At 25.9% G+C, this 12,704-nt stretch overlaps 1 protein-coding gene across 3 annotated transcripts in view; it reads right to left on the bottom strand.

The window, feature by feature from the left end:
* Positions 1 to 1,377: 1,377 nt before the first annotated feature.
* The window catches only part of LOC129980933 (protein PALS1-like), a 198,879-nt gene continuing 187,552 nt past the window's right edge, over positions 1,378 to 12,704 (bottom strand). For all 3 annotated transcript variants that reach the window (XM_056091434.1, XM_056091433.1, XM_056091435.1), the window contains 8 exons: positions 11,543 to 11,628; positions 8,462 to 8,542; positions 5,537 to 5,736; positions 4,237 to 4,298; positions 3,899 to 3,967; positions 3,183 to 3,347; positions 2,259 to 2,461; positions 1,378 to 2,002 (listed from right to left, as the gene is read on the bottom strand). In XM_056091434.1, the coding sequence (XP_055947409.1) occupies positions 1,703 to 2,002; positions 2,259 to 2,461; positions 3,183 to 3,347; positions 3,899 to 3,967; positions 4,237 to 4,298; positions 5,537 to 5,736; positions 8,462 to 8,542; positions 11,543 to 11,628 (1,166 nt within the window). In that variant the 3' untranslated portion in view covers positions 1,378 to 1,702. The remainder of the gene's footprint in view (positions 2,003 to 2,258; positions 2,462 to 3,182; positions 3,348 to 3,898; positions 3,968 to 4,236; positions 4,299 to 5,536; positions 5,737 to 8,461; positions 8,543 to 11,542; positions 11,629 to 12,704) is intronic.

Below are 12,704 nucleotides of genomic sequence, written 5' to 3'. Positions count from 1 at the left end.
AAATACTGTGGCTATAAAATAAATATAAATTTAATGCAAGCATTTTAATTATCTGGAAGAAATAGTATAAAATACCATATGTATTTAGACATACATTGAAATGTTTTGAATTTGTATCACAAGGACAATATTGCTTATGTAATCTACAGTAATTTCTAGAATTAAAAAAAAAAAATACTATGGTAAGGAGCTGTATCATAATTGAAAAGTTAAGAATTTTAATATTTAACTATTGAAATATATATATAAAAAAAGATGCAATTACAGAAAAAGTTATACAGTGTATGAAATTAGTGGATTTGATTGCAACCTATAAAAAAAATCAAAATTTAGGTCTTGGCCTGTCAGCTTAAATGATCGTTCTAAGTGACTTTTGATAAGTTAAATCTGTAAGTGATTGTGACTACCAATGACAAAGAAGACCCATTTGGTGATTTGAAAATATAGCTACATGATTTCATTTCTTATAATGAACTTATCCTATTGAATATTTCTTTTTATTACATACATCTACAATCAATAGTCAGCTCTCTCAGATAGGAGCATATGACTATATACAATAGCAAAAATAAGAATTTCTAAATTGAAACATTTCAAAATAGTTTTATTTTTTCTAAAATTGTATAAATTTGTAAGAACATTTCAGCACAAATTTTAGTATATGTTTCATGATATTTCCAAACTTTTTAACAATTCCTTATTCGAATATTGAACAAACATTTGATTTTTCTTTTAACTTTTTCGATCTTATTTCAGAAGAATACATTTCACATGTATGTACATCTATTTAATATGCACACATTTTTGTCTAATACATAGCAACTTTTATGAATATTAGCATGTGATGATACTTTTTCTCTAGAGAAAAAATAATGGGTGAAATAGAATGTCTGAAAAAAAAATTACTGTTAGATAACAGTTTTGAACACTAACATCAGTTGAGTAAAAATTATATATTATGATTAAATTTACAATGAACATTAAAAAAATCACTTCATGTTAAATTAAGTACTAAACAGCACACTTATTTACAAGATAAATACTTGTAAATAAGGAGGCAGCATTTCTTGTACACATTTGCATTAACTTGAATCATTATTTTTACTTTGATATTATTTTAGAAAATTTTTATAGAGGAGAAACAACAATCTGAATAATATATTTCTTGGAGATTTTTCAAAGTAATGAATGTGATATTTGTCTTCCTGAGTCTGTGATTTTTATTTACTTTGAATTTTCTCCCACTTCTGGCATGTCTTCAAGCATTTTCTAAAAGATGAATCTGAATACATCATTCTTATATGAACTTTAGTAATTAATTATCACACATTTTTTTTTCATATTGCAAAAAATCACGGTAACATCTGCACAGTGGAATTCATGTGCTTAGTCCAAATTTATTATTTTTTTACATAAAAATTTACATATATGTACAAAAAAAAATGCTTCTTTCTTATCAAACAAATAACAGCCACAACTAGAAAAATCCGTATGCACAATTCACTCCTTTCCACATATACAGTCATCGTTAATATTTAGAGATGCAGTACTGAGAAAAAAAATCATTTGAAACACAACAATAAATTTACAACATGTACATCATACTGTTTTAAAACTTCTCTCATTTTAATGTACACATAATTTAGCTTTTAAATTAAGCTAGATTATGGAATTAGGCTTCTACACAAGCTTTGCTATATACTTAATTTGTATAATTGCCGAGCCATATTTTAGGCACCCACTGTGGTTCTCTTTCTAAAGTATTTATTTCTTTAAGAAGTTCATTAAATGCTTTGTCAATATCCGAGTTGATGATCACCATATCAAAATAATGACCATAATTATCCTCCATTTCTCTTGCTTTCTCAATAATATCTTTAAGCTCTTCATCCTTTGGATTGTCTCCAGCTTTGAGACGATTTTGCCTTAGTTTTTCAAGTGATGGTGGAGCCACAAATACTACATATGGCTTAAGATCAGAATTTTTCAGGATTTTCAAAGACTAGAACAAAAGGAAATACTGTTTCAGCATTCAACTCTCAAAATGTTAAGCATATAAGTAATTATTTTAAGCATATTAAATTATTCACACAAATATAATATAGAAATATATAGTTCATACATATCAAATTTAAAAGGTACTATGTTATTTAAAGTATTCAGAAAAAAAAATTAATACTAATATATTTTACAAAACTGTTCTAGTTATAAAATAATACTTCATAAAAAATGGTGATTTTGAGAAATAATAATTTTACCTGTGGATGAAGGTTTAAAACACATATTTTTCCAGAATTAACTACAGCTCGAATGGCATCAAGACTTGTACCATAGTAGTTCTTTTCATATTCCCCATGTTCAACAAATTTACCAGCTGTTATATCTGCTTCAAATTGTGATCGAGAAATGAAATGATAATCTACTCCATCACTTTCACTATCTCTTTTGGCTCTGCTAGTATCTAAATGGAGGAAGAATTTTTAAAACTCAGGATAAATTGTATTGGCAATGAATAAAATATATTATCAAAGAACATATCTTGCAGCAAGAGTCGTAAAATTATTTTTTCAAATAAGTTCTTGATTTTTTTAATTTCAATTTTTAACTTGGATAACTTGGCAAAATTTATAAACATACTGTCAATTAATTCTATGCTGAAGGTATCGCATTTCCCGATAATCTAATAAGTCAATATAAACCAACAACAACCATTACCATTTCTTAAAATATTAACTAGGATATATAAAGGGAAAATATACAATGTGAAAGATAAATAATTTAAGAAATACTTTTCCCCTTAACTGTGATATTTCTTCAAATTGTAAAGAGAGTCAAGTTATTACATAATTTTAAATATTTTGGTAGGGGAAAAAACATTCAGGTTCAGATGTGGAACAATGTCTTCTAATATTATTTCAGATTATTTTTAATTTCACTACTTAATTTGCATGAGATTTCTGAGCATTTCAAAATAAATTGACGGAGAATTTTTCATTATAATTGCTATTAAGAGAGGAAATCCAAAGACATCTTTCATTATTAATTTTCATCTACAAATTTCAAATTAAAATGCAATCTATAATAATATTTTAAATGTTTCAATACAAATAATCTCCCTTCTGATCAAAAATAAAACTGATTGGTTATTTACCCATTTCATTATGATTACATTTCTTACTCACGTGGTACAGCAGCAGCAAAGCGTTCTGTGTCTTCCATCAATCGCTGCCGTAGCTCATGACGACCAATATTTGGAGGGCCAATGAGGACAGTTGGACGTTTACGATTAGCTCGAGGATAATACAAAGCAACTTCTTCATAGGTCAAAATTTGATCTCCTTCAAGATCTAAAGGAAAACAGGGAATGCATTAAAATATATTTTAATTATTTTAAACGATCTAATTTTACTTAAGAATTAATTGAAACTTGATGGTTATTCTTTACCCTATAAATTCTCGTATGAAGTAGAATATTTTATTCTACTTCGTACGAGATTATTTGTTAAAAATCTGCAATGCATAAATTTTTAAAAAGTCTTCATTAAAATACTTGTTTTTTATTAAAGTGATTTTCAAACAATCATGCAATATATATTTATAAATTTAGTAAAATGTACATAATCTAATAATGACCCCAATTTCTGAGAACATTATTAAATATTTAGATTAGGAATGAATGCTCCAGAGTGTAACAAAATACACTGCTTTATTAGTAAGGAGTGAAATAATAATTTGTTTATATGGAATAATAATGATATTAAATTTGATTTTTACTCTAACATACTCATAGTAAAAACAATAGCAGTTTTTTTTTTTTTTTTTTTTTTTTTTTTTTTTTTTACATAATCAGAAATTAAAAAATATATATACATATATTTAGCCAAAATAAGAAATTTACCTTCATTGGCATTGTATAACTTCTTCTTTTTCTTTTTATGATACTTTTTAGCACAAAGGAATTTACCAGCTGAAATAAAAGTTAGTGTTTATAAATATGCTTAAAATTTTTTTTTATTTATTTCTTGAATTATTTGATTTAAATAAGCTATACAATAATAAATAAATTATTTTTGATACAAGAATATAATAATCAAAATTACTCAAGTAACTTTCTTATATTAAAATTAAATGACATTGTTTAAAAAATCGAATATGAAATAAGTAAATGATTAATTTGCCAAGTTTATTCTAAAGACAAAAAATGATAATATTAAATACAATTTATAAAAGTAGTACCTTTTTTTGTTTTTTCTTTACTACTTGCTTCACCAATGATTGTTTGTTTCATTGATTCGCGCCTGAAATTAATACAGAATAGCATTTGTAAAATGTGCTAAAAAAGCATTTTTATGTATATTTAAAATAAAAACCTTTGTACAACATTACATTAATCTTTAATGATCATAAATCACTTAACATGAGATAATAGCATTTGTCGCTGTGGTTGCATGTCATGTAAGAGTGATAAGATAGAATCTGCCAAAACTTGCTGTCTGTGAAATGTGGACATGATTGCTTTGTCAGTTAAACATCCCAGTGGAGCGATTAAGATCTCCAATGATATATCTCTGCCTTTCATACTTAATTTTTTAATATATTGAGTTCCAAAATGAATTAATGAAAATTTTATAAATTTCTATTCTAGTGATGAAACTAGCAGTGACATGATAAAATCTTATACAAACTTTATTCAGAAAATAGTTATGTCGCTAATTGGGAATTTACGTTAAAATGAAACTCCATGATATGAAATGCCATCATCCTCATCAGATAACGAGGAGATTAGATGGCAAACTACAGTTATTGCAACTCGATGTTAAAAAAAACATATCGACTGCTTGGTATTTTCTAATCATAAGTTGCCTGGAGGAAGAAAAACAATTATATACTTCTATAAAATGTGCTACAAAAAAAAAAAAAAAAAAAAAAAACCATTTTTTTTATGTTAGAGATCATTTCAAAGAATATCAAACATTAAAAAGTTATTAATAATTATTTGAAATTCATATATTTGTAATAATCCTTTAAAAATAAATAATTGCTAACAAATTTTTATTCTTATAATACTCGAAATATTTTGCTTATTTACTAAAATCACCTACAAACTAGTAAGAATCATATATAAAAACCTAGAATCCATAAAGTTTGAAAAGTAAAGCCCCTCCCCCCCCCCCCAATAAAAATCAGAAAAAATTAAAGGGAATTCTTCAATATAATAATAATTTTTCAAAACAGTTTCTGAATTAAAAATCAAGAAATATCTTCCATATATAATGCAGATTTATTAAATTAATCATAAGATTTAAAGTTAGAGTTATTAAATAAAATAAAAATAAATATATAATAAATATAAAAGTGTATAATAAAAATAAAAGTGTTTTTGCTAAAAATTTTTTTTAATTATCACTTTTTTAATGTGTACAGATTAATTTAAATAACAGCATTAGTTTCTAATATGAATCTAAAAACTACAATTTTAGTTGTTAATTTCATTTTTAAAAAATATATCATTATTGAATTAATAAAATATTCTTACTGCTGCTGAAAATTTTTGCTAGGCACTAGACCAGCTAGAGCCTGATCTTCTTCACCTTCCCGATATGCCTGCCACCAGTTAGGATCATCCTGACTAATAACGTGTAAGATGTCGCCTTTTTGGAATGAAATTCCCAACTCTCGGCATGGGATATATAAATCATCATCTGGGTCATAATCAAAATGAGCTTTTACATGCATCTGAAATAAAACAGTAAAAAATCAGAACTAATTACATTTCTAGGGAAAATATCTTATACTACACTATCATGCAATGATGTCCACCTTTTACTTTAGAAAATTTTACAAAGTTAATTTATTAATTACATGCAAAATTTAGTCAAGATTCGAAAGTTGCAAGATAAATGATTATACAAAATGACACTAATTTTTAAGCAAAGCATATGGTATATGCAAAGCATATACAAAGAAAATACATTTATAAAAGGTGTTTGTATCTTCAAATCTATTGCACTTACAACCATTAGCACACAGGCAGTTGTAATGATGATTTATTGCATTGCAGAGCCTGAATTTTAAAATTGAATATAGAAACATTTTTATTTATTTTTCACACATTTTTGCTTGTATGGTTTTAAATGATAGTAAAAGAAAAACAATTATTGCACTATCAAGAAAACAAACAGTTGTCATCAAAAAAATTTGTTTTTCAACCTCTAATGTAATTTGAAAATTCTTTAAAAAGTAGTCAGGCATCTTGAAAATTTTGAGATCTAAAACTAAAATGCTTGCATCTGACATTCTAATTCCATTAACTTTTTGAAGTCATTACTTCAACATTTGTCCCTAATTTTAAAAAAGGAAATATTTTTTTTGTTGATTATTAATTAATTGTTTCTCTTGATAAGTTCAAATATTTTCATTACGAAGTATAGATGAAGGGGAGGTCTTCTCTAGTTAAGTCATGATGCAGTCCTGGCAGATGATGATGAAAGTTATTGAAGTTTTAAATACACAAACATCACAAAGAAAAATACTAGAAATTATGATTTTTAATTCAGCATAATGCCACTAAGTACAAACACCTTTAGTTATATACATGTTGTATGCAGACAAACAATATTTCCATAATGAACAAAAACATTTATGAATGTGACATACTGTAATTTAAGGAAATGCACACAATTACTTCTTTTCATGTTCTTGCATGCACTTCATAAAAAAATCAATGAATGTAAAAAAAAAAAAAAAAGCTTGAAAAGAAATCAAATTTACATTATATATAAAATTTAAAAGGATGAACATTTAAGTTCACCCCCCCCCCCTTCAAGCTTGGACATATAAATTTATATTAATTTCATAGAAATTATGTTTGATGTAGTCTTTTGAAATGTACCATTCTAGTTGAAATTATTTAAAATCCCTTAACACCTATTTTATCAAAGTCATACTTATAATTTCTTTTTTTAAAAAAATAACATTCTATTTGTAAATTAACTTTCATTTAAAATCACTTAATTGTGTAGTTAATTGTTATCACTTAATTGTTTAATTGTGTAGTTAATTGTTATCACTTAATTGCTTAATTGTGTAGTTAATTGTTATCACTTAATTGTTTAATTGTGTAGTTATTGTAATCACTTAATTGTTGCATCATTTCCAGAACCATAGCAATTATTTGCACATAATTCTAACAAACTTTTTTTCATTGTCTCTTCTTTTTTTTTATAGATTTTTTTTTAATAATTTGATTTGATTTTTATACATGCATGAGACCATTCTTTTGAAGAAAAATAAATGTGCAAAATTATTATGCTTTTTTTTTGTTGCTTTCTTTTGATTTGATTCCATTTTCATAGCTTTATTTTATGCTATTACTAGGAATGTTTCAAAGAATTCACTTTTTGCCAGTTAGGCCAGAGAAATGAGACACTAAAAATACTAATTGTATTCAACTTTGCTGATTTAAAATAGTATAATATACAAACATATCATACTATAAAAATGTAATATCATTTTTGATTAACTTTGTATTTAATTGAAAACTGTGTTGCTGTTCTGCATATATGATCGAAGATCTGAAATGGAGGAATGGAAGGAAATAATTTATTATAATTTTGATTTCATAAGCATGTCACAGACAATGCAGTGCAATTTTGTTAGTAACTAAAAATCAGAAAAAGATAACATATTTTACTAACATTGTTTACAATTTCTATACCCCCCTTATATTTTAATATTTGATTTAATGAATTAATTCAAGTGATGCCAAAGTTACAAGATAAACAATTTTAGGCTGTGTTGCTAGTTTTATATGTGTTTGAATTTTTAAAGAAAAATATATTCATTTTTGCCTGTTAAAATACAAAACAGAAGGGAAGAAAAATCTTCCTTTTTCTTCTAACAATCCTTAATTATTAAGAATATGAAACTTAAAATAACAGGAAATTTTAAAGCTGTATCATATTATGTTCTTTTGATTGTTATAAAATGATGTTAATAAAATTGAGATTGGACTTTCCCCAATAATGATAAATAGAATGAGCTATGGAATGGAAACAGAAAATCATATTGAATAAATTGCATAGTCCAACCTAATCTAATTCTCAAGTAAGAGTTAGAATTATATTGACAATGAAAATGTAAAGCAAAAAATAAAATTATTTCAAGAAGCAAAATTATTATTTACCTCATTACTAACAATAACACCTCTAATGAATTCTAAATTTTAATGGAAAGAGGTTTGTGAATTTGAATCTACTTCATAATATATGTAACAGCAAAGACCAAACAATAGTTTATATGTATTATTAAAAAAAAATTAATAGGTAAAATTATTAGTGAGAAAATTAATCTTTTTCTCTCACTAATAATTTTACCAGAGAAAGATTTAAAAATTAATTCATAAATATATCAAATCAAAGTTAATTCCCAAAAGTTTCAAAAAACTTAAAGATAAACTTACCACTGCTTCCATTTGCGAATTTTTCTTGGCTTCTTGTTGTGTGGGAATAATAAGGAATGTTAAGGTGCCATTCATAGTAGCCTAAGATCGAGGACAAATTATTAAATAAAAACACATCTAAAATATCTTAAATGAAAAATAACTACAAGTATACTGTAAATTGAAAACATTTTTGCTTTCTTGTGAAATAATTATATAATAATTAAAATGCAAATTTTATATATATTCAAAGAAAAGATATTTTTTATAAAATGAAAACTGAAAGGATTACAGAAAAAAAAATGACACATGAAAATTAATAAAATGGAGGAGTTCCTTTGTAAATGAATACAATGTTACTAAGTCCTTGACAATTTTTTGAATTTAATTTTGCTACATTTGGCCTTAGAAGATATGAAATGTACATCCATTATTTTTCATCTCAGAACTGGGACAGGAAACAAACTTATGACTTAATTTTACCTTGACAATTCCATCTCGCGGATAAAGAATGTTAGTGGAAGCACTGTCAGAAAACCAATCTTTTTTATATCTATAGTCTAAAGAAAGGGCCAGGAGGATTATCACCGCTATTGCCAAGTTATCACACAAATTGAGATAATACTTTAAGCCTTTCATTTTGTATTCATAATCTGAACTGAAATGATCTCTGAAGTGTGTGGAGACATTTGTATGGAACTCGCAAGGGGAACTTGGATTTTTCCCAAGAATTGTTCTCAGATATCAACACTGTTCAATATTTAGATTCAATAAATCTTAATAAATGAAGTAAATGGTTTTGGAAGTGGAAGAGGAAAAGATTTTAGCTCTCTTGACGGAATGTCTGGTCCATCAGTAAATTAAATGGGAAGTTCTTTTGGCTTAGTGAATGATGAAAATCAAAAAGAATTTTCAGTATTGTTAATAATTATGTGGACTTCAGGATGTCAAAAATTCATTTAAGACACAAAATAGTATAGCCATTGAAAGTATGATCATTTGATCATATTTTCAATGGCAAAAAGGCATGACTCTCTAAAATTTTCAGAAAGTAGATATTTTCAAAGAATTTCTTCAGATCCAGATATTTAGAGAATGCAACTGCTGTTGAACGAGGAATCCATATGCAGCATTGGTTTAGTATTATATATTTAGAATGCTGAAAAGCGGCAGTTATTTAAATTAAAATCTAAGTCATACAAACTTGTTGACCCTAACTGTCAAAATAAAAATTAATCAAAGATTAAATACTGGAACAAAATTCAGCAGCACAAAAAGGTAAATAGTGCCTTGAGGTATGGCATTATTTTTTTGTTGCATTGTGATATTTTTCTTAATCCCTTCAATTGAAATGATGGATCTAATTTGTCATAAACTTTCTTGGTTAAACTAACAATGATGAGCTGCACTCATACAAAATTATTGAGAGCTGCTGCTTTTAATAAAATTTTTTATTAAAAGGGTTTGTTTTTTTCAATGAAAATATTCTACATGTTTCTACATGAATCCCTCATTATAAAACTAAGAATTTTTTTTTTTTTTTTTTTTGCCTGAGTAGTGCTGACAGGAAATAAATTGCAATTTGTAGGACTAAACAAAGGTTCAGCCATTCTAATAGAGAGGCAGGCTACTTTTCGTACAGGATATATATATATATTAAAAAAAAAAAAAAAAAAGATGCTACTCGCTGCTCAAAAATCTTCAGTATCATGATAAACAATGTTCTTATAGTAACCTGTTCCAGCAACTGTAAATAGCATTTTCAAGTTTGATTTTTCAAGCAAGGATTTTTTTATGCCAATATTAGCAAATTTAATATGGGATTCTTTAAGAACAGAATGTAAAAAATAAGGAGTTTATTAATTAGGAAGTGGCTAAGAGATTTGAAACATGAATGTTAGAACTATGTACACATATCTTCATTAGAGCAGATTAGAGAAGTCCCTTTCATCTATATACTTGTCAGGAATATGAGTTGTTTAGATCCAGGAGAACAGTTAAAAACAAGATCTTCAGTAGAAAAGTTTGAAGTGTCCAGGGATTAAATTAGAAAATTTTTATCAAAATATTTAGAAGGCAAAAAGTTTTATCAATTATTATAAAAAGTAACTGTTGTTCTTATGGTAATATTACATAGCCACAGATGAAAGGGAATTTCCCTTAAGCAAAAATATTGAGGTGAAAACATTGAAAAAATATATGTTGAAAAGACATTTAGCATATGTTTAAATGAATGGAAAAAATACAATGGGGAAGAGAAATTACAAAGATGAATGTCCACTTTTAGTTTATTGAAAACATGGATAGGTAAAAATTAGAATCTGAATATGATGAAATGAATAAGAAAAAGAGACTTTTTACAGATGACCTAATAGATATAAAATTAAAAAGGCTGGAATTAAGAATACTGTTTCTGTACTGCAGAGCTCTGTGACCAAACTTGTAAAAAAAGAATAAAGGAAGAATGAATACTTTTAATGTATAGCTACAATTCCTGAACATAGTTTAAGGAATTTAATTAGCTAATTAAAGGAAATTTAACAGAGGAATTGACACATTTAAAATATTTTAATGGCACATTGTCTACAGTTTTTATGTTTAAATGTAAATTAAAGCTTGTACCCATCTGTTGTACTTTCCCCCTCAATCTGCCAAATTTTAGTCAAAGTAAGGGTTAAGATTTTTATGGGATTAATCTATTTATTTTAATGAATTTTGTTTCAGATAAACAGTAAATACTGTTTGTGAAGAGACCCAGTTGTGTATCATGTGGAATTAATATCTAATAGAGGATGTGTAACAGTAAGGGTGCTTGCATTGTAATCTCGATGTCCACTTAAAATCATGAGTTTTAACTTATCATCTACAAAATGAGCATAACAGATACCCTTAATGCTTGCTCTTCACTTAAGAATTTAGAAATAGTAAAAAAGAAAATAATAACAAATTTGAACATTAATAGTGAAATATTTTGTTGAAATTTATTATTTGTATTTTTATAAATAAAATACGTAATTTTTTTTCTTTAGTCAGACAGGAAACCCTACAGTATCAAAACCACAGAAAATGTAAAAAGTAAAATTAGCATCAAAATTTACTAACCAAAATGTCACAAACATCATTGACAGACTTCCCTCTCATCTCTACACCATTTACTTCTAAAATTTCATCTCCCTCATGTAGAAGACCTGTAAAATATGAAATACACATTCTAATAAAATAAATTATGTATTATCATTACAAAAAAATGAGTGAATAATGTTATGGCAATTTTTTAAAAATTACACTATACCGGTTTTTAAAAAATCCCCTTGTGTTAATTTAAAAAAAAAAAAAAAAAAAACATTTATTTTAGAAATTCTTTAGTCATTAGTCCATTTTTGTCAAACGTTTTTTAAAAAATTATTATTAAGTACATGAATTGTAATGAAGGGAAGGAATCATTTTGTTACTAAGTATAGATGCTGTACTTATAGATTTTTTTTTACCCTTTTGCATTGAAATTAATTCAAATGCTGAAAGCGAGTCATTTGAATTTCACCTCATCTTCAGAATTAATCTAATTATCTGTTAATGAACTTGAAGATAAATTTGTTTTACTGTTGTAAAGTGTCACTTCATGTGATGGCTAGTTCATAAGCAACACAAACAAGTAATTGCAAAGTCATTTGTAAGTGACAAGACTTCCTTTCCCTATTAAAATCACAATTTTAAATGGATATTTAATGAATTTCATCTTTTAGTAATTCAGAAGATGATAAATAAATAAACACTTGACTGAACAAGATTTTTAACAGAATATTAAATAAATATTTCAGAAATGCTTTTTCAAAATGGCATTCTTAGTTATTATTACTTGGAAATTTCAAAGAATCTACACCAAGTATATTTTCATGAGTCATAATTTAAACACTATTGGCTTTAAATTAAAAAAATAAAAATAAATAAATAATAAAAAAAAACAGACATTATATTGAAAAAAAACAAAAAAAAAAAAACATTATACACAGCTTTAAAAAAGTATTTGAAGATATATAATGTAGCAGAAGAGGTTATCTATGAATATTGATTTAAAAGCCGATATATTACATATATTTCCATGATAATTTACATAAAATCAGAATGATAAGACATTTATCATTCTAAAAAATTCACAAAATTGGATCTTTTATATAGGATTAAGCAGAAACAAAAATTTATGCATGCTAAATATTTTATTTGCTATTAAACATAAAAATAGAAATATGTAATTGCAATATTTTAA

Source organism: Argiope bruennichi, chromosome 8 (genome assembly GCF_947563725.1).
Source record: "Argiope bruennichi chromosome 8, qqArgBrue1.1, whole genome shotgun sequence".
NCBI lineage: Eukaryota > Metazoa > Arthropoda > Arachnida > Araneae > Araneidae > Argiope > Argiope bruennichi.
This window is presented reverse-complemented; position numbering and strand designations above follow the sequence as displayed.